At 40.8% G+C, this 22,913-nt stretch overlaps 1 protein-coding gene across 5 annotated transcripts in view; it reads right to left on the reverse strand.

Moving 5' to 3' along the window:
* Window positions 1–336: 336 nt before the first annotated feature.
* The window catches only part of LOC148360733 (uncharacterized), a 125,574-nt gene continuing 102,997 nt past the window's right edge, over window positions 337–22,913 (reverse strand). For all 5 annotated transcript variants that reach the window (XM_088341633.1, XM_088341636.1, XM_088341634.1 and 2 more), the window contains 8 exons: window positions 14,323–14,446; window positions 12,845–12,935; window positions 9,761–9,866; window positions 9,352–9,425; window positions 6,580–6,672; window positions 4,621–4,737; window positions 4,455–4,552; window positions 337–3,862 (listed from right to left, as the gene is read on the reverse strand). In XM_088341633.1, coding sequence (XP_088197759.1) covers window positions 3,649–3,862; window positions 4,455–4,552; window positions 4,621–4,737; window positions 6,580–6,672; window positions 9,352–9,425; window positions 9,761–9,866; window positions 12,845–12,935; window positions 14,323–14,446 — 917 coding nt within the window. In that variant the 3' untranslated portion in view covers window positions 337–3,648. The remainder of the gene's footprint in view (window positions 3,863–4,454; window positions 4,553–4,620; window positions 4,738–6,579; window positions 6,673–9,351; window positions 9,426–9,760; window positions 9,867–12,844; window positions 12,936–14,322; window positions 14,447–22,913) is intronic.

The raw sequence follows: 22,913 nt of genomic DNA on the forward strand, positions 1-22,913 counted from the left end.
GGCAACATTTGTGGTTTTTTAAGAATCAAGAGAATAAGTCATTAAAAGGCCAGTGTCTCGAAATCAGGCTGTCAAAGATGAGACTCGTGGGCCGGATCCGGTCTGTCGGATGTATTAACCGGGCCCGGCATAAATTTCAGAGTATGTTGAGAAAATAAGTCTTTTTTATCAAGAAATGTGATTTTTCAAAATAAAGGCAAGCTAAATGATCTCTCTGGCCACTAGAGGGCAGTGTTGAGTTTGTATAACGTGGTGAGTGGGTTCAGGTGTTCCGGCCCATGAGACAAACTGAGTTCTGCATCCCTGCTCTGAATAAACAAAGGTTGACATGATCAATTTTGGTGATATTTTCAATCTGTTCGTTTTATTCTTACAATATATTCATTTATTTCATCTGAACAGTTAAAATAGTATCATTTTTTTGCGTTTTATCTAAAAAAACAAGGAAATTAATCTGGCTTGAACAGTAGTGAAACATCCGAGGAGAATTACATTCCACATAGTAGAGTGAGGTTGAAAGGAGCAAATACAGAAGGAACAATGTAGGTTTTTTTGAGAAAAAAACAAAAAACAAAAAAAAAGTTTTTGTTTTAGTGCAAGACCAGCATTTGGGCAAAAACAGTTTTCTTTAAAGGTATTCCCAAATTCGTAAACATGCCAAATGTGAGGAAATAGTACGTGTTTTTTTGCATAAAATCTAAATATAGTTCATTAGTATATTCAAATTATTTTCTGCATTTTGTCTTTGTCATCTGAGCTGTGATGTCATCGGAGGAACACAGGCACCCTAGCAAGACGGTCGCCATATTGTTTTGGGTGTTAGTCCAAGAGGTTTTTACGCCAATTTTTGGTAGTTTTTGTGGAGAATGCTTGGTGTCGCAGGTGGATGCAAAAAAGAGCGAGCAGCCAAAAAGGGGCTAACTGGCAAAAATAAACATAGAGAGCTAACGAGGGCTAACCGGGAACCGACATAAAAAAAACAGTGATGGCTAGAGTGACATAAGCGAAAAACCAAGGGAGACGGCGAAACCGGCGCTGGAGCCAGGATAGCTGATCAAAAAACACGCGGTGAGCAGCCAAGATAACCGGGAACCACAACAAAAAAGCAGCTACAGAGACAGACGACTGTGAATACACTCAGGGACACGGCAAAACCAGCGCTAACGCCAGGCTAGCCGATCCATAAAAAACACACAAGCGACAACAACTACGACGATAAACGCATAAATCACGAGACACAGCTAAACTGGCGCTAACGGCGTGCTAGCCAAACAAAAATCACGCGGTGATCAGCCAGGCTTCTAGGGAACCAACAACAAAAAACGTGAAGCTGACTGGGAAAAAAACTAAGAGACACGGCAAAACCGATGCTAACGCCAGGCTAGCTGATTAACAAAAGCACTGTGAGCAGCCAAGCTAACAGTGAACCAACAACAGGCTGTAATAGCAATAAACACAGAGCTGGCCTGGAATAAACCAAAGGACACGGCAAAACCGGCGCTAACGCCAGGCTAGCTGATTAACAGACAAGCTGATAGCAGCCAGGCTAACCGGGAACCAACAACAAAAACAGCAACCCAATCAACGCAAAGCTGGATGGGAATAAATGAAGGGACACTGCAAAACCGGTGCTCACGCCAAGCTAGCTGGGCAGCCAACGAGTGCCAACAGGGAGCAACCTAAACAACCCTCGGCAGCCTCGACTCCAACAGGGAGCTAGGCAAAATTTAACCGGCAAAAACAATCACAATCGTCTACCTCCAAGCAGGAATGAGCAGTATTCAATCCCCGTTCACTACAATCGCCATCTGTTTCTGAGCTAGCCTCACATGTTGTTGTAACAGGATTCACCATTTTAAGGGGTTGATTTTATGCATTTGACTACAAGGGATTTTATACGATTGAATACAAGTTACATTTATCGAATGCAATGAAAATTTTCACTGAGTGGGCTTCAGGTCACGCTGATCCGAATGTGGAATGTTTTGTTCAGTTCTGATGATAACAGGTAGTAGTAGGCTCTGCTGTTATGAGTTTTTCAGACACCGGGACGCTCGTCTCCGAGGTGTTTGGAGCCACGTGGGGAATTTCCTGGCACGCCCATGGGAGGAACCGGCACACCAGCTTGCGGGAAAAACGTGGGCCGAGAGAGAGAAGCAGAAGATCGAGAGAGGAGGCTTGATGGATCAAAAAACACGCGGTGAGCAGCCAAGATAACCGGGAACCACAACGAAAAGCAGCTACGGAGACAGACGACCGTGAATACACTCAGGGACACGGCAAAACCAGCGCTAACGCCAGGCTAGCCGATCCCAAAAAAAACACACAAGCGACTGTCAGGTGTATCGACATTTCGTTCTGTGTGCATGGTTACAAAGAGTTCTATTCTCTTGTTCATTTTTCCATCAAGAAACGGGCACGCATTGTTAGGTGAAACGGTACATTTTAATATTCAATTCCTAACAGTTCCTTCAATGGCATCACAGCTCTACCGCACACAAGCCTGATGGGTCAACTTTGTGGAATATTGTCCAGGGTTGGGTAGGGTTACTTTAACCGGATTACTTTTAATTACTTTTGGATGACTCCAATACCAAATATGCTAATAAAAGACAAAAGAAACTAAATATGAATAAAATGATGACTCACAACACGTGGTAAGCTTTCTCTCCTGGCTTTCATCTCTTTGATCTCCGGCAAAACTAACATAAAATCAGGGTTGGGTAGGGTTACTTTAACTTGATTACTTTCAATTACTTTTGGAATACCAAATATGCTAATAAAAGACAAAATAAACTAAATATGACTAAAATGATGACTCACAACACATGGTAAGCTTACTCTCCTGGCTTTGATCTCTTTGATCTCCGGCAAAAGAAACATAAAATCAGGGTTGGGTAGGGTTACTTTAACCTGATTACTTTCAATTACTTTTGGAATACCAAATATGCTAATAAAAGACAAAATAAACTAAATATGAATCAAATGATGACTCACAACACATGGTAAGCTTACTCTCCTGGCTTTGATCTCTTTGATCTCCGGCAAAACGAACATAAAATGCGACAGGAACAAAATGAAAATAAATCCAAACAGCTTGCCAACATCATTTTTGCCGTTCCATGTGTTCCATCACTCCCCAAGCCTGCACCAAATTGAGTCATTTTATTCCTATTTAGTTTCTTTTGTCTTTTATTGGCATATTTGGTATTGGAGTAATCCAAAAGTAATTGAAAGTAATCCAGTTAAAGTAACCCTACCCAACCCTGTGTGTAACATATTTGCATATTTGTGGGGAGAAAGACTACATTCTTTGCGTAATTGAACCCCAAAAATTTCTGTTTGGGAATACCTTCAAAAAACTGTAGGAACCCTGGGTCATCAGATGATGATGACCCAGGAAATTGTTTACATGAGAGGTGCTATAAACAGACCCTGAGTTATGCCTGTGATTATCCCGGGAGGGGGCGGGGGAGGCTTTCTTTTCGGGGGACGGGTGGGGGTCGCAGCAGGGTAGGATGGTGTCTTTTGGTAGTCTCTTTAGTCTCACTTTCACAAGTGTGAGTCTTTTACTGCAAGTTCATCACCCCAAAATGCCAGCAACACCGTGCAATCTTTGGAACTTCCTCATCTCGGAATGGAGGGATGCTATCTCGGAGATAACGGGGCGGCGGCGGGGAAGGAGGCCGAGTTTTGGGGCGAGCCGAAAGGAGAGGTCGGCGAGAGGCGGCGAGGGCTCCCCAGCAGATCCCCGTTATGCAGTTTCCACAGCAGTTCCTCGTTCTCCATGGACAGACGCTTGTTGACCTTGGATTCTTTTTGTAGCGTCTGCTGGAGGATGGCTTGCTCGCTGGACAGCTGCCTGTGACGAATACATGGAAATGTCAAGTCGAGTTCGTTCAAACACAAGAAAACTAGATCAAACACTCAAAATGATTGTATAAATGTCATGGTTTGGTGCCTACAGTCCCTCTACTTCTTTCAGTCCTCCACCCTGTTCCACCTCTACCATAAATACTCCGGGCTCCCAGTTCACGCTGCTGAGTCGTCTTAATTCCTGAAAACAGGGCTCAAACCTTCTCCTCCCCTTGCTTCCATCTTGAGTTCCCTCCTCCAACCACCTTTTTAAAAGGACTCCCAAATCTCCATTTCAAGATCTCAAGTTTCTCCTCATAGAGCTCCCTCTTCATCACAGGATCTTACTCCGGATATCTTTTTTGCGTTCTTTTTTAAAAAATATTTTTTCTTCTTTTAAAAATGTGATCTATGAAGTCGGACTGCCAAGAAACAGAGCATTGGATATCATTTCAACCCTTTTTTAAGCGCTTAACCCAAAATTCAAGCATTTTCCTGACCCCTCGAAAACACGGCATCCGGATTTCAAGCACCCGTCCGAACCCTGAGCTCTAAGCCACCGGATTGACAAAACGCATTCACAAAACTCTTGCACGCACCTAGAGAGTGCAGCATGTTTGTCCATCCTGGCTTTGTAATCCTCGTTTTCCTGTTGCACCTTTTTCAGGCATTCCTCCAATTTCACGTTTGTCTCCACCTGGAAGAAGCACATAACACAAATTTCACCCCCGTTTTATTTTGACGCCAGGAAGGCAAACTACTAACCAGTTTGTCCATTTCCATGAGCTTCTTCTCTTTTTGGTGCAGCTGGTTATTCTTGATCTCCAGCACCACCTTTAAACTTTCCAGCTCCTGTTCCAAGTAAACAGTGTGGGAGTCCTTCTGCAAACACACAACGGTGTTTTAATGAGCAGCTTATAAGCAATGTTCCCTCTAATTTTCCACGGGTCTGAGCAACGCTTGAAACAACAGTGAGCAACAGCAATCCCAAGTGTGGCAACTAATCCATTACCAACATGTCCAAAACTTGACATTTTGCTGAGTTTCCGGCAATGCAAAATAATTTTTCTCTTTTGAATGAATTGACTCATGTACTATTGCAAAGGTTGTACGGCCTACAAACGTCGTTTGTTCTTAGAATTCTTTCACAAGATATCCATTTCTTTTGATTTCCTGATATATTTTGTCGCATAATATTAACATTTTTGGGGGATTATTTAGTCGGTTGTAAGATACAGAACTGTACTTAATCACATTTTTTAGTGGAAGTACAATGTTGGCAATAAGATTCACTTGTTATAATTGGAAATGATTTGAATGCAACACAAACTTTTTCTTCTTTTTTTTGTGTTTTTTCTACTTTTTTTTAAATTCCTTTAAAAAAAATCTCATTGTGTTTATTTTTTCCGAGCTGTTCCTTTTTTCTTTTTGTTCTCCATTTACTTTTTTCCTACATTTCTTTCTTTTCTTTTTACTGGCTTTTTTTTCTAAATTTGTCCTTTTTTTCTCTTCCTTTTGTTTCTTTTTTTCTCAGCTTTTCACTCCTTTTTCATTTTGGTATTTTTTCTTTTTTGTTCTATTCCGCCCTTCTTTTAAGACATTTTGTGCATAGTTTTACATATTTGGTCATGTTGGGATTAATGAAGCAAAAACAACCTGAAGAGCCGTTTAGGACCCGAAAGAGCCGGTTCCTTTTAGTGAGCCGAGCCGAAGAAGCCGGTTCTCGACAAACTCTACTAACTCTACTACTCAACTTCGTTCTACTTCGACTCGACTTCAAAATACCGCATTTAGGACACAACGTCAGGGAAACCCGTGTATTTTGACCTTCATGCACTCTAACTTTGACTTAAGTCGCTTCTTAAATAGTCATTTTAAACCCTCATTTTTGTGCGCTAGCTAGATTTTCTTGTGCGCTGAGAATGTGCGAGCAGTGCGTAATTGCGAACGCGCGCAGCTTAGAGGGAACACTGCTTATAAGTATTCCTAAACGGAATTTTTTCTTAGGATTAGGCAAGGAATGTGTAGTGTTCCTCACCAGTTATGCAAATAGGTTACAAGATATCTCACGTGGCAATCTATTTTTAATTTAAGGCCTGCAGATGAGTGTAGCATGGGCATCTTAGCTAGAAAACAGGGGGGACGATAGCTTGAAGCCTTACCTGGTACCTTGTCAAATTTGATCAAAATCTGAATAACTAAACATTGTATTTTACATGTTTTTCTAAAGGTAGGTTTAGGCCAGTTTACATCACTTAAACCTTTGCAACTGTGTGTTTTACTTACACCATTTTTTTTTTAGAAATTTTGAAAGAGTTGTAAATGTTTGACTTCTCTTTCCAGAAGTCAATCGATGATTGTGCACATTTGCGCGTAATAATCCATCCATTATCTGCACCACTTATCCTCAGTAGGGTCGCGGGGGTGCTGGAGCCCATCCCAGCCATCCTCGGGCAGTGAGCAGGGGACACCCTGAACTGGTTTCAAGCCAGTTGCAGGGCAAGCAGCGACAGACAATTCACTCGCTCGAAAGAGTTTAAGCTTTCAAATGATATTTGGCATGACGTTTTTCAGTGACTGGTGACATAGTCAAGACATGACTTTGTCAAAAAACAGTCCGAGGTTCCGACAGCGCTAATCATTACACACTGTCCCTTTAACTATTGCATGTTGTTTACAAGAGTCATGTGATGCAATGTACTTAATTGCCAGGAAAGTCATTACCAGATTTTGGGCTGCGAGTATCCGCGTCTCTTCTTCTTTTTTCAACTTTTCATTTAAGGCTGCGTTTTCCGATGAAAGCTCAGCTATTTTATTCTGGTGGGGGGAAAAAAAAAATCAAGGTTAAAGGCATTATGACATAGTATAACTGTCCCTATTTAAACCCAGTCCCCTCAATCCCCTGTTGTCAGTCCGTCTGCGGACCTCTGTTTATACAAGGCAAGCCTTTTTCGACTCTGACTCCTGTCAGTCCCGTTTTTGCTCCTGTTTATCTCCGGCTACGATCTGTTTTGATCCCGACCACGTCTGCTCTTCCGTCCCGCCTACGACCCATTTTTGATCCCGACCACGTCTGCTCTCCCGTCCTGGCTTACAACTCGTTTCTGACCCCAACCACGTTTTTGCTCTCACTGTCCCGGGCTTACGACCCATTTTTGATCCGGACCAAGTCTACTCTCCCGTCCTGGCTTACGACTTGTTTCCGACCCTGATCACGTTTTTGCTCTCCCGTCCCGCTTACGACCCATTTTTGATCCCGACCACGTCTGCTCTCCCGTCCTGGCTTACAACTCGTTTCCGACCCCGACCACTTGTTTGCTCTCACTGTCCCGGGCTTACGACCCATTTTTGATCCAGACCACGTCTGCTCTCCCGTCCTGGTTTACAACTCGTTTCCGACCCCGACCACATTTTTGCTCTCACTCTCCCGCCTACAACCCATTTTTGATCCTAACCACGTCTGCTCTCCCGTCCTGGCTTACAACTTCTTTCCAACCCCGACCACGTTTTTGCTCTCCCTGTCCCGGCTACCGACCTGTTTTTCCGTCCCTGACACCGCCATTGCCCGCTACGGAAGATCCACTTCCATAATTGGATCACAATCCGAGTGCAAGAACGACTTGCCTCCCGCGTCCAGCGAGCATTGGAGCCCTTTCTCTTTCTTTCAATAAAATTGTGAGAAAACGTTACGCGATTGGGTCTACCCTGTGGGCTGGTCGTGAAACACAGTAGGCTTTTTAAGTTATTTTTCAACAACATTACTTCCATTTCTTCGGCCTTCAGCAAGAACAGTTATTTCACAGTTATTATGGAGCGACTGTAAATTCCGGACGACAGAGCGTACCTGATTAAAAGCCGCACGTTGAAATTTAAGGACGAAATTTAGTTTGTCTTTACATCAAGTGTTTTCGGATCATGTGACCATTTCAGGGTAAGAATACAAAGACGAGCACGTATTTACTACTGCGCGGAAAACGCGAACAAGGGTTGAGTCATGTGAAATGCAAGCCCTATATTTCTAGACGACAGTGCCGGGGCAACCATACTGTGGAGAGTAGTGCCAGATTGCAACACAGACGTGTTGTTTTTGCGTTGTTTTTATCGGTTGTCAGGACCAGAACAGAAACAGGACCCACTCGCGTAACGTTTCTCACAAGTTTTATTAGAAGAAAGGGAAAGGGTTGCGCCCACGATACAGGGATTGCTGGACCCGGGAAGCAGGTCGCCCTGAAGTGGGACTTCCGTGGCAAGTGATGGCGGTGTCATGAACGGAAAAAACGGGTCAGAGCAAAAACAAAAGAGCAAAAATGTGGTCGGGATCGGAAACAAGTTGAAACCCAGGAGAGGAAAGTAGACGTGGTTGTGATCAAAAACGGATCGTTATTCGGGACGGGAGAACAGACGTGGTCGAGATCAAAACAGGTCTTAATTCGGGACGGGAGAGCAGAGGTGGTCGAGATCAAAACAGATCGTGGCGGGAGACAAACAGGAGCAAAAAAACGGGACAGGCGAAAAAAGGGCTTGCCATGTAAAAACAGAGATTTGCAGACGAACCGACAAAAGGGGACTGACAGGACCGAGTTTAATACAGGGAGTCAATCTGTCAACAAGTTGCAGCTGGCGCCACAAGGGCAGGGCCAATTGGGCGCCATGGCAACCGTGACATTGGTGGGTATTGCAGTAGCGGACTGGATTCACGTTTTATCGTTCCTTGAGGATTAAAGGAAACTTCAGTGACCTGACATGAAGTCCTATGATACGGTTTATCAAAAGAACTTCCACTGCTGTTCAATTCGGATGTATAAAATTTGAAATATCCTGAATACGCCGTAAATATTGAATAAAAGTACTTTCAAACCTCCTATTTTGCCCTGTTATGAATTATATGAAAAATGTGCGCAGAACATGGACTAATTTCTCTCAAAGGTGGTAATACATGTTTCCTGACGTTACTGCGGTATTTTGTATCTAGAGCGGTTGCTTTGTGGAAAAGAGCAGCTCGCCGTTTTCCTCAATGCTGCCACTTTTGGTGAGGACGTCGTTGGGCGTTGCCCCAAAATATACGCAGAAACGAGATATGGCAGAAAGGGAACGTACTTTATTGCATTCGTTCAATCATTCAAGCCGCGTTCAAAATTCATCCAAGAGACGCTTTATACTGTGTTCAAAGAGATCACGTGTTGTTGTTTTTCTCGGAATCTGAAGTGTTTTTCCGTTCCCGACTCGCTCAGTCAACAAATAGTGACTTTTCGTATCAACATTATCTCATAACATTCTGCCAGATGTCTATTGTCAGCTCGAAGGCTGCTGACTTACAGTCAATCCGCAACACCACGAGAATGGAACATAAGCCTCACCCTATTTAAAGCAGCATTGTTTAAATTAAAGAAAAAAATTAGAGGCTTGTAGTTTGGAATTTACAATAGATTAAATGGCAAAATTGTGAATCTGGAATGAAAAAACTGCCACTCTTAGAAGGAAAGAAAGAGTTCTCACAGAAAGAGTTGTTTCTGTTTCCTTTAGCGTCTTTTCATGGCTCTCCCGTTCGATTTCTTGAATCCTCTTGAGCTCTGAATAAAAAAAGGTCAAGAAAACACATTTACATATTATAGACAGGAAAGGAGAAGCGCTGATAAATAAGCTGCTTCGATTAACTCGGGGGTTGGCGACCCAAAATGATAAAAGAGCCATATTGGACCCAAAAAAACATATATAAGCCTTACCATGAAGGCTACACGTACTGTATAAATACTGAATATTTTCATTGGAAAATGTTAATAATGTTCTTGTCTTGTTTGTCCTCCAAGAACCACATATTTTTCCATTATCAAACATTTTTGAAAAAGCGCTTCTCAGCTGGTTGCCGCCCCCTCCCAGGTTAAGTGTTTAGCTCCGTTGGACTCACCTTGTAGCGACGTTTCATGCTGCTCTTTAAGCGATGCTATCATTTGGCTGTGACTTAATTCCAGACTTTTAGTCTTAGCTTCCTGCTGTGTCCTCATCTCCTCCACCTGCATAGTAGAGATCAAAATCAGCACGTAATAAGAAATTATGACCGACAAATTGTAGTTATTTGTTTTCTAATCAGGACGAGATCGTAAATTCAAGGAATTTTAACTATATGAAACTGAAGATTACTTGTAAATTAGCTTGAAGTCTATTCAGTGTTAGGAGACCTTGGTTTGAATCCCTATATTGCATATAGTGTATCTCCTAAATTCTTGTTTTTTAAAGAAGACAGTGCCAGGGCAATCATACTGTAGAGAATAGTGCCAGATTGTAACACAGACTTGTCGTTTTTGTCATGTCGTGTTTATTTGTATAGCCCTTTATCACAAGGAGTCTCAAAGGGTTGCACAGACCACAGATTATTGCTAACTACATGCGCTATGGCATTAGCATCCATGACAACTTCCGCAGGACATTTTTGTATTGATTTTATCGGTGGTTGTTGCAGTAATGGACTGAATTGCGTTCAAGTTTCACTATCTGTCTCTCTTTTTCTCTTTATTTGTTCCTTTTTGTCTCTTTCTCTGTGTCTTTTTGCCTTATTTTTGCTCTCTTTCTTTCTCTTTCCTTTTCCCTCTCTCTTCTCTCTTTCTCTCTCTTTCTCTTGCTTTCCCCTTCTCTCTTTCTCTCCTTCTCTTTTCTCTCCTTCTCGCTTTCTAATTCTCTGTGGATTTTTTTCTTTCTCTTTACCCCCCCTTTCTCACAATTTTTTTATTACATGTTATACTAGAGCTCTGTCATGGTTGCCATGGCGCCCAATTGACCCCGCCCGTGTGGCACCAGCTGCGGCTCATTGACGGATTGGCTTTCTGTCTATTTAAGCCAAGTGCTCTCATTTTCCCTTTGTCAGTCCGTCAAGGAACTTCTGCCCCGCAAGATGTGGGTTTCGACTCGGTCCTGTTCCTGTTGGTATTTCCTGTTCGGTATTGTTCCCATTTATTTTGTCCTGTTTCCAGTTTTGTTTCCGTCTATTTTTGTCCTGTTTATTATTTTCTCCAGTTTTCGTTCCCGTCCAGTTTGCCCTGTTTATTTTGGATATCCTGTTTCATTATCTATCCTGTCTGTCCCGTCCTGTCTGTTATTGACCCCATCCGTCTGAAATCAACAATTGGTATCGATCTCGTCGGCCTCTGGCTTCCTATCATTTCACGCCAGACTGCTGCCTAACGTGCATGTCTCCCAATTTCCCGTAAAATAAAAGCCTTGTGTGAGTAACGTCACGCGTTTGGGTCCTGATCCTGTTCTGGTTCTTGACAGAGCTCCACATGTAATCTCATAGTTAAAAATGTTCACGACATTTTTATCAATATCAATAAAAACAAATCTATTATTAATTCTTGTCGATTTAATGATTTTTTTCATTTAATCGATCCGTCATAAAGAACAAACTTGACGGGGAAAAAGATGAAGGAAAGTTGAACCTACATATACTAAATTACCCTGGTCAAATACTTCATTGATACTATGATAATATACATATTCATCAAAAACTCTAAAGGCAATTTGGCAAGCATTCTTGTCTAACAAAAATACATTTTCATAAATGACGAGATGAATTCACTCTAAAATGGCTGTTGCAATTATAGTCACCATAGTAACTGAGCCGAGCTAAATTAATCCTGCTTTCATGCAACCGACTAAGTTACATTTGGTATACTAAAACATATCCAGGCTAATTTCCCTTTTCTTGGTTTTGTGCAAATACCCCCAGGGATGGGAAGAACAAAATACGGGCGGACGAGATAAAACTAGATAAAGACACAATTATAACATCATTTACACGAATTTAATAAATAAATGATTTTTGGGGGAGACTGGGAATAGATTAATTGGTTTTCTGTTATTTCTTATAGGGAAAATTTGTTCAAGATACAAGCAAGGTCTGATGTGTTTTTAGTTATCAGGAAGACGTGTTTTATAGCTTTTTAGACTCAACTTGGATGATTTTTGGGAGACTGGGAACAGATTAATTGGTTTTCAGTTATTTCTTATTGGGAAAATTTGTTCGAGATACAAACAATGTCTGAAGTGTTTTTAGTAATCAGGAAGATGTGTTTTATAGTTTTTTAGACTTAACTTGGATGATTTTTGGGAGACTGGGAACGGATTAATTGGTTTTCAGTTATTTCTTAAAGGGAAAATTTGTTGGAGATACAAGCAATGTCTGACGTGTTTTTAGGAATCAGGAAGATGTGTTTTATAGCTTTTTAGACTCAACTTGAATGATTTTTGGGAGACTGGGAACAGATTAATTGGTTTTTAGTTATTTGTTAAAGGGAAAATTTGTTCGAGATACAAACAATGTCCGAAGTGTTTTTAGGAATCAGGAAGATGTGTTTTATAGCTTTTTAGACTCAATTTGGATGATTTTTGGGAGACTGGGAACAGATTAATTGGTTTTCAGTTATTTCTTAAAGGGAAAATTTGTTCGCGATACAAGCAATGTCTGAAGTGTTTTTAGCAATCAGGAAGATGTGTTTTATAGCTTTTGAGACTCAACTTGAATGTTTTTGGGGAGACTGGGAACAGATTAATTGATTTTCAGTTAATTCTCTTAGGGAAAATTTGTTCGAAATACAAGCAATGTCCGAAGTGTTTTTAGTAATCAGGAAGATGTGTTTTATAGTTTTTTAGACTTAACTTGGATGATTTTTGGGAGACTGGGAACAGATTAATTGGTTTTCAGTTATTTCTTATAGGGCAAATTTGTTGGAGATACAAGCAATGTCTGACGTGTTTTTAGTAATCAGGAAGATGTGTTTCATAGCTTTTTAGACTCAACTTGGATGATTTTGGGGAGACTGGGAACAGATTAATTGGTTTTCAGTTATTTCCTATGAGGAAAATGTATTTAAGATACAACACATTCTAGATAAGAGCTTGATCTGGAGAAAAAAATGATCTCTTATGTAAAGAGGCCACGGCATCCAACTTGAAATCGTGATTGCTAGCTTAAAAATGCTTGTGTGTGTTCTGTGACCTGTTGCTTCATCAACACGCGACATTTTTTGGCCTCCTCCTGGTACGTTTGATGAACTTTGTCCCACTCTGTTTGGTAAAAACTCCTCAGTCTGAAAACAAAACATGACATGAGTCAGATAGTGTGCACGATGGCTAGCCTACGTTTTTTCCCCCCAGTGTTGGGTAGGGTTACTTTAACTTGATTACTTTCAATGACTTTTGGATTACTCCAATACCAAATATGCTAATAAAAGACAAAAGAAACTAAATATGAATCAAATGACACAATTTTGTGCAGGCTTGGGGAGTAACGGAATACATGGAACGGCAAAAATGATGTTGGCAAGCTGTTTGGATTTATTTTCATTTTGTTTCTGTCGCATTTTATGTTCGTTTTGCCGGAGATCAAAGAGATCAAAGCCAGGAGAGATAGCTCACCACGTGTTGTGAGTCATCATTTTATTCATATTTAGTTTCTTTTGTCTGTTATTAGCATATTTGGTATTGGAGTAATCCAAAAGTAATTGAAAGTAATCAAGTTAAAGTAACCCTACCCAACCCTGATTTTATGTTAGTTTTGCCGGAGATCAAAGAGATCAAAGCCAGGAGAGAAAGCTTACCATGTGTTGTGAGTCATCATTTTATTCCTATTTAGTTTCTTTTGTCTTTTATTAGCATATTTGTTATTGGAGTAATCCAAAAGTAATTGAAAGTAATCAAGTTAAAGTAACCCTACCCAACCCTGATTTTATGTTAGTTTTGCCGGAGATCAAAGAGATCAAAGCCAGGAGAGAAAGCTTACCACGTGTTGTGAGCCATCATTTAATTCATATTTAGTTTCTTTTGTCTTTTATTAGCACTTTTGGTATTGGAGTCATCCAAAAGTAATTGAAAGTAATCCAGTTAAAGTAACCCTACCCAACCCTGATTTTATGTTAGTTTTGCCAGAGATCAAAGAGATCAAAGCCAGGAGAGAAAGCTTACCACGTGTTGTGAGTCATCATTTTATTCCTATTTAGTTTCTTTTGTCTTTTGTTAGCATATTTGGTATTGGAGTAATCCAAAAGTAATGGAAAGTAATCAAGTTAAAGTAACCCTACCCAACCCTGATTTTATGTTAGTTTTGCCGGAGATCAAAGAGATCAAAGCCAGGAGAGAAAGCTTACCACGTGTTGTGAGTCATCATTTTATTCCTATTTAGTTTCTTTTGTCTTTTATTAGCATATTTGGTATTGGAGTAATCCAAAAGTAATTGAAAGTAATCCAGTTAAAGTAACCCTACCCAACCCTGTTTTTATGTTAGTTTTGCCGGAGATCAAAGAGATCAAAGCCAGGAGAGAAAGCTTACCATGTGTTGTGAGTCATCATTTTATTCCTATTTAGTTTCTTTTGTCTTTTATTAGCACTTTTGGTATTGGAGTAATCCAAAACTAATTGAAAGTAATCAAGTGAAAGTAACCCTACCCAACCCTGTTTTCCCCAGTGTTAGTAGCGAACCTGTCCTCCAGTTGCACCAGTTCCTTCTTGTGTTGCTCGTTCAGCCTTTTCAAGGCCTCTTCCAAATGGAGGTGTGCCTCCTCCTTCTCCTTGCGCAAATGGTCACAGCATTGAGATGATACCACTGTGCGGACACAAGAAATATTCATGTTACACTTCCAATGGAACACAAACATTTTGAGTGAGATTCTTCTGCAGGGGTTCAAACCTCAAGATATAAAACTGTCATTTCTTGTGAAGCATCCACAATAACTGGGACACAATCCTGAAGTGGAACACACTTTATTGGATATATTAAACTTTTTTATCGAATAAAAAAACAAAAAAGTGGGTGTGCAAAATGATTCAATGTTGATCTAAATGACTAACCATGATACCGTAAATTACGGACTATAGAGCGCACCTGATTATAAGCCTCACCCACCACATTTTAAGGGGAAAACCGATTTTGTACTTACACAAGCCGCACCTGAATATAAGCCGCATGCGCCCACATTAAAACACGTAACACAATCACAAAATGAGCCCAAACCCGGCTTTGAGCCCCGCGATTGTAACTGAATATAAAGTACACAGTCCAAAAACCACAGCCGGCAAAATGAACAGAAAATGATACCGGTACTTAAAGTTTGATGCGGACCTGCAGAGTCCGGGTACCCGTTGAAACTGATCCAAGGAAAAAAAGTCTATATCTCTAAAGGTAAGGGTGGGAAAAATATATATCCCTTTATTGTCCGCCGCGACAACAGGTCTCACTCACCTTTACCCCACTTCCCGTCAGCCCGCGTTTGCTCCGCCCCTTTTTTAATTCGCAAAACATATCAGAAAAAGCGTCTCAAATAAATACATTACAAAAATATACAGGTGCAAATACATATTATACATCGGTTACACATATTTACAAAGAAAGTTTTCAAAGCTTTAATATTATAACTTTATTCCCAAACCGTGCCTGTGAAGGGTAGCAAAACGCTACGAACAACACGCTCGCAACGCAGTAAACAGGTCTGTTAAAAAAAACATACTGTACTTGTAGAAACCACTGCAAACCGTCCTCATCTTTCCCCCGTTAACTGTCGTCATCAAAGTTGTCCTCCTTTAATATGAGAAAGAGACTTTGCCATATAGACGTCGTCCCACGCTCCCTTATTCAAAAACACGCTAGCAACATGCTTGCAAAGGGAAGTTTACGCACACTAGCTCTGTTTCCTTCTTTATCGGACTGCTCGTTTGCTTTTAGCTTGAAAGCTTTTTGCAATTTGCATGATGAGGATATGTCTACGCTAATTTAATTCGTGCACAAGCTAAGAAGTTGCCGTTTTCCTCGCCGCATATATTCCAGCGGTCTAAATCTTACCTTTTGTACTCGAGCGCCGCTGTCGGCTGTTAGGAAAATTACATAAATTGGCCGCATCACTGAATAAGCCGCAGGGTTGAAGGTTTGGGAAAAAAGTAGCGGCTTATAGTCCGGAATTTACGGTAATTGGAATCCACCCGTGTGTAATCAAGTCTCTGTATAAATGCACCTGCACTGTGATAGTCTCAGAGGTCTGTTTAAAGTGCAGAGAGCATCATGAAGAACGAGGAACACACCAGGCAGGTCCGAGATACTGTTGTGGAGAAGTTTAAAGCTGGATTTGGATACAAAAAGATTTCCCATGTTTTAAACATCCCAAGGAGCACTGTGCAAGCAATACTATTAAAATGGAAGGAGTATTAGACTACTGCAAATCTACCAAGATCGGGCCGTCCCCCTTTCAGGTCATACAAGGAAAAAACTGATCAGAGATGCAGCCGATACTTTTCTCTCATTCTCTCTTTCTATTTCTCTTTGGTTTTCATTCTCTCTCTCTCTTTCTTTCCCTCTCTCACTATTTCTCTTCTCATCTCTTTTGTTTCTCAAGCTCTCCCTCTCTCTCTCCCCCCCCTCTCTCTCTCTACGCTCTCTCCGCTCTCTCTCTTTCTTTGTCCCACTCTCTTTTCTCCTCATGTCCTTCTCTTTTCTTTCCTTTTCTCTCCTCGCTTTCTCTTTGGATTCCTTTCTCTCCATTTTTCACTTTCTTTGTCCCACCCTCTCTTTTTCTCTTCCTCTTTCTCTTATTTCTTTGACTCCTTCTCTCTTTCTTTACTTTTCTCTCATTCTCTCTTTCTATCTCTCTTTGGTTTTCATTCTCTCTCTTTCTTTCCCTTTCTCACTATTTCTTTTCTTATTTCTTTTGTTTCTCAAGCTCTCTCTCTCTCTCCTCTCTCTCTCTTTCTCTCTTTCTCTTATTTCTTTGACTCCTCTCTTTCTTTACTTTTCTCTCATTCTTTCTTTCTATTCATCTTTGGTTTTCATTCTCTCTTTCTCTTTCTTTCCCTTTCTCACTATTTCTCTTCTTATCTCTTTTGCTTCTCAAGCTCTCTCTCTCTCTCTCTCTTTCTTTGTTCCACCCTCTCTTTTTCTCTTCCTCCCTTTCTCTTATTTCTTTGAATCCTTCTCTCTTTCTTTACTTTTCTCTCATTCTCTCTTTCTATTTCTCTTTGGTTTTCATTCTCTCTTTCTTTCTTTCCCTCTCTCACTATATCTCCTTATCTCTTTTGTTTCTCAAGCTCTCTCTCTCTCTCTTTCTCCCTCTCTCTCTCTCTCTCTCTCTCTCTCTTTCTTTGTCCCACTCTCTCTACTTTTCTCTCCATTGCTTTCTCTTATTTCTTTCTCTTTTTCTTTCTCTCTAATCTACTAGTCCGGCCCCCGAGAGAATATTTGTTCTATCGTGTGGCCCCCAGGAGTTATAGTGAGTTCAACACCCGTGGTTGAAATATTTGCCGGTTCCAGTTGGTCGGAACAAGTGGCTGCATCTGGGACAGTTGCTTTCACCCTTTGAATGGATTTCCTAATGTGAGTGTGTTTTGTCCTGGTGCAGCTGTTGCAGAGGTGATGAAATGAAAATCTAATAACAGCCAGGGTTGGGTAGGGTTACATTAACTGGATTACTTTCAATTACTTTTGGATTACTCCAATACCAAATATGCTAAAAAAAGACAAAAGAAACTAAATAGGAATCAAATGATGACTCACAACACGTGGTAAGCTTTCTCTCCTGGCTTTGATCTCTTTGATTCCCGGCAAAACTAACATAAAATGCGAAAGAAACAAAATTGAGTCATTTGATTCATATTTAGTTTCTTTTGTCTTTTATTAGCATATTTGGTATCGGAGTAATCCAAAAGTAATTGAAAGTAATCGAGTTAAAGTAACCCTACCCAACCCTAATAACAGCTGAGGACATTTTATACGCAAGCACGTGCTGGACAACAAATGCGGTTTGTTCATTTATTACGAAAACAATATTGATTGGAATATTAAGCCAAAATAAATAATAAAGTAATCGAAATAAAATAGTTTCTCTATTAAGTTTGTGTTAACAGAGTTCAAAGAGCCTTAATCATTTTTCCCCCCACCCGCGCCTATTTGCTTATATCATACTTTTAGCAATGCGGTTCCGAAACGCGCAACAGATTAGGTAAGAGGGAAAGGGAAGGAGAAGGGGGTAAAGTTGGAGAGTGACTTTATGCTCGTCATCGCAGTTTTTTGTGAGTAAAGTATGAAAATGGTGAAAGTAAGAAAAAGACTGCAGTGTTCATTTTACCTGTGAAAAGTGATGGGTCCCAGGGACTCGCATGCTCAAAAATCTATGGGTCCCAACAGAGATCTATGGGTCCCCAAAATTTAATGTTATCGAGGTTGAAATTGTAACGAATAAATAATATAAATGTATATATTCATTCAGTTTTAATCATGAAATGAAAATGAAATGATCTGCATTTCTATAGCGCTTTACAAGTCAATGACTTCCCAAAGCGCTTTACAATGTGCTCCACATTCCCCAATAGCGGCCTTGCAGCCATGTAAGGCGCTAACCTGCTTATTGGGGGTATCAGGGGTTCAGTGTCTTACCCAAGGACACTTCGACATGTAACACGGACGAGCCGGGATTCGAACTGGGATCCCTTGATCCCAAGACGAGCTCCCTACCTCCTGAGCTACTGCCGCCCCATCATCACAGTTAATTGGTAATACAAAGCAGTTATCACTTCAAATTTTTCAGTTCATATATTCTTCGTGGTTTGCTGTCCCGCCATAGTTGTAATGCCTTCTCAAGGTCCAATCCATGATCATCCTCCGCATAGCGTCACCAAGAATATAATTGAGTCCATTTTGGCAGAAAAGTCCTTTTCTTGCTAGGAGTATTCTTTTGTTCGTTTTCTTTCGTCGAATCGTTGGCTTCAACACACGTGTTTTCCTTGCCTTCGCGGTCTTCTGAAGAATTTCTCCGCCGTTTTTTCGTGCCGGAATTATTGCCGTTGTTACCACTTTCTGTGTTATGTTTCGACGTATTACCGACACTGAAGAAATGACCAATTTTTTGTTGAATTGCACCTAATACCGACTGTTTTTTCGGAGGCATACATCACTCGACAGCCGCCACAACAATGACGTCATCTCGAAGCAACGAGATCTCGTTTGCCGAGATCGGCGCGAGACCAAAACAACAATGGCGGATGGCGGATCTGCCTGATGAAAAGTGAAAAAAAAAAGTAATCGGGTAATAATGACAATTTGGTGTCAAAAACGATGCGTCCCAGGGACACACGTTGATTTGAGACTATGCGTCCCCAGCAAAAATGATGCGTCTAGGACGCAGGGACGCGGGCAAACGAGAACACTGAGACTGTTTCGAATACAGTCCAAATGCCAACCCAAACCTCAAAAAGCTGGACAAAAAGAGTTTATTCGAGCGTCTCTAAGAAATGCATGTGCCTGATGAATAAACTTCAAGCCAGGAGATGGCGGTAGAGAGTAACAAAGTTTCAAATCCTGGACAGCACCTTTAACTATCATAAAAACGTCCTTTGGTGGAGAAATTCCGATTCAATTCGCATAGCAAGAGGCTCACCTCGAGCTGAGGTGTCAAACTCATTTTAACTCGAGAGCCACACGAGAGAATAAACATTCTCTTGGGGCCGGACTAGAGGATTAGAGAGAAAGAAAAAAAAGAGAGAAAGAAATAAGAAAAAGCAAGGTAGAGAAAAGTAGTGAGGATGAGACAAAGAGAGAGAGAGAGAGGGGGGGGTTAAGAAAGATAAAGAATGAAAACCAAGAGAAATAGAAAGATAGAAAGACAAAAGGGAAAAGAGAAGGAGAGAAAGAGGGAAGGGAAAAGCAAGAGAGAGAGAAAGAGAAAAGAGAGATAAAGGAAAAAAGGGAGAGTGTAAAATAGGGTAAAAAAACACAGAGGGAAAGAGACAACCCAAAGAGCAACAAAGAAAGAGAAAAAGAAAGACAGAGGGTGAAAAAGAGAGAGACAGAGAGTGAGAGAAAAATGGAGGAAGAGAGGGAGAGAGAAATTAATAGTACAGCGTTTGTGAGAGGCACCTGGCTTTGGCAACATCAAGTGGACATATTTCAACCTGCAGCTCGTTTTTCTCTTGCGCTTCTCCGAGCATTGTCTCGCGGGCCGGATTCAATCCCTTAGCAGGCGTGACCCGACCCGCGGGCTGCCTGTTTGACACCCCTGCTCTAGATGGTCAACTACATGTCGCAGTATTGTGTCATGCAACCAAAATCGAGAGCTACAAAGCAGAAGGGAGAATACAAACTACAAAACTCACATATTAAGCCTTTGCGGTTATCTGTCGGCTTTAGTTTTGTGTATTGTTGCTTCAGGGGTTGCTTGCTGTGACGAGCACACCATTAACATTAGCTTCTTTCATTTTTAACGATGAATCAGTCCGGCCCTCAGCTTATTTATCAAATTTTTGATCCGGCCCCCTGTCCATTTGCCTACAAGCAGTGTTCCCCCTAAGCTGCGCGCGTGCGCAATTGCGCATCGCTCGCACATTCTCAGCGCACAAGAAAATCTAGCCAGCGCACAAAAATCAGGGCTCAAAATGACTAATTAAGAGGCGATTTAAGTCAGTTACAGTGCATGAAGGTAAAAATACACGGGTTCCCCTGACGTTGTGTCCTAAATGCGGTATTTTGAAGTCGAGTCGAAGTAGAGCGAAGTTGAGTGAAGTTAGTAGAGTTTGTCGAGAACCGGCTTCTTCGGCTCGGCTCACTAAAAGGAACCGGCTCTTTCGGGTCCTAAACGGCTCTTCGGGTTGTTTTTGCTTCTTTCATCCCAACATGACCAAATATGATGTAAAATTATGCACAAAATGACTTAAAGGAAGGGGGAATAGAAGAAAAAAGAAAATACCAAAATGAAAAAGTAGTGAAAAGCTGAGAAAAAAAGAAACAAAAGGAAGAGAAAAAAGAAGGAAAAATTTAGAAAAAAGTCCAAAAAAAAGAAAAGAAAGAAATGTAGGAAAAAAAGTAAATAGAGAACAAAAAGAAAAAAGTAACAGCTCGGAAAAAATAAACACAATGAGATTTTTTTTAAAGGAATTAAAAAAAAAGTAGAAAAAAAACACGGAAAAAAGAAGAAAAAGTTTGTGTTGCATTCAAATAATTTCCAATTATATCAAGTGAATCTTGTTGCCAACATTGTACTTCCACTAAAAAATGTGATTAAGTACAGTTCTGTATCTTACAACCGACTCAATAAGACCCCAAAATGTTAAAATTATGCGACAAAATATATCAGGAAAGAAAAAGAAATGGATATCTTGTGAAAGAATTGTAAGAACAAACGAGGTTTGTAGGCCGTACAACCTTTGCAATAGTACATGAGTCAATTCATTCAAAAGTGAAAAAAATGTTTGCATTGCCAGAAACTCAGCAAAATGTAACTTGATGTCAAGTTTTGGACATGTTTGATAATGAATTATCTTGCCACACTTGGGATTATGGTTTCTCACTGTTGTTTCAAGCGTTGCTCACCGACTTTGTGTGAACGCTCAGACCCGTGGAAAAATACAGAGAACATTGCCTACAAGCATGGCGTCTTTTTTATCTTGCACAGCACAAAATCGCCTTTTCTACCCAGAGTAGTACGATGCGCTCACATTTATCCCGTCGACGAGTGCCAAAGTGCAATGAAAATAACATTTGCAATCATCATTACAGTGGAACACCCAAGCTGTCAATCAGAATCAGTCTATCCTGAACACATGGTATGTGCTTAGCTGACAAACGGGTTAGTGCTTGTACAGTTTTTCAGTTACATAAGAATTTCCTCCCCTAGCATTCAAGATAGAGAAATACAGTATTTCTAATAATAATATAATAGTCAAGTCAAGTTTATTTGTGACGCCCTTAATCACAAAGAGTCTCAAAGGGCTGCACGGACCACAGATTATTGCAAAAGCTGCTACACCAGAGGAGAGTGATATGTTTATAATATTTAGAACTGAAGGTCCAAGTGTAACGGGTGTAATAATATCTTTTGTTTTGTTGAAATTCCTGCTGAAATATGTTGTACAGTGGAACCTCGGTTCTCGACCATAATCCGTTCCAGAACCCTGTTCGAAAACCGATTTGTTCGATCGCCGAAATCATTTTTCCCCATTAAAAATAATGTAAATCGTTTTAATCTGTTCCAACACCCTGAATCTTTACCATGAATGTTGAACGTAAACTTAAAGCTAACCCAGGCTAATCGTACATTCGCGTTATCGTAATCCTCCGTACGAAAGATTACGCTAACATGAACGTGAAAAAAAACAAAAATCAGGTCGTTTACAAGTCATTTAGCACCACAAGTGGCTAGCGCTTTATTGGAAAGGGGGCTCCGTTCCAACACCCTCAATGTTGGGCTCCGTTCCAACACCCTGAATGTTTAACGTAAACTAAAGCTAACCCAGGCTAATAGTACGTTCGCGTTATCGTAATCTTCTGTACGAAAGATTACGCTAACACGAACGTGTAAAAATACAAAAATTAGGTCGTTTACAAGTCATTTAGCACCCGGGTCTCCACAACAAGTTGTGAGCGGTTCATTGGAAAGGGGGCTCCGTTCCAACACCCTGAATGTTTACCTTGAATGTTTAACGTAAACTTAAAGCCAACCCAGGCTAATCGTACGTTCGCGTTATCGTAATCTTCCGTCCGAAAGATTACGCTAACATGAACGTGTAAAAATAAAAAAAAAAAAGGATAAAAAAAAGAATTATGATCAGGATTTCTTACCTTTGTGGTGGTCAGCGGAAGGCGCTCACACACCTCCTTCATATTTGGCTATTATTTCTTTCTTAAATGCAATAGTTGTACACACTACTTTTCTTTTGTCACCTGTAGCAACTTTCTTTCTTCGGAGGCATAATAAGGGGCTAAAACACCCATACGCCGCTCAGCATCGCATCCTAGCGTACGCGCTCACGCATTACCAAGGTTTGAACTCTGATTTTTTGAACTGCGAAGCAAGAATTTCTCTAAATTTTTGGTCGGACTCCGATTTGTTCGAACTGAGAGGCGTTCGAAAACCGAGGTTCCACTGTATAGTTTTTGTGTAAGTGTCCTGCAATGATGAGTCCAACAGTGCCACCTGCTGGTATGGGGTAGGGTTTGGTTTGGCTCTTGACACGTGACCGGAAGGCGGGTTTTTTTTGGCAGTCTACAACGAGCTGCCAACGGTAAGACACGATCTTTTGGTGCTCCGAAAAAAAAT

Source organism: Urocampus carinirostris, chromosome 8, assembly GCF_059441175.1.
Source record: "Urocampus carinirostris isolate Australia breed hairy pipefish chromosome 8, RoL_Ucar_1.0, whole genome shotgun sequence".
Lineage (NCBI taxonomy): Eukaryota > Metazoa > Chordata > Actinopteri > Syngnathiformes > Syngnathidae > Urocampus > Urocampus carinirostris.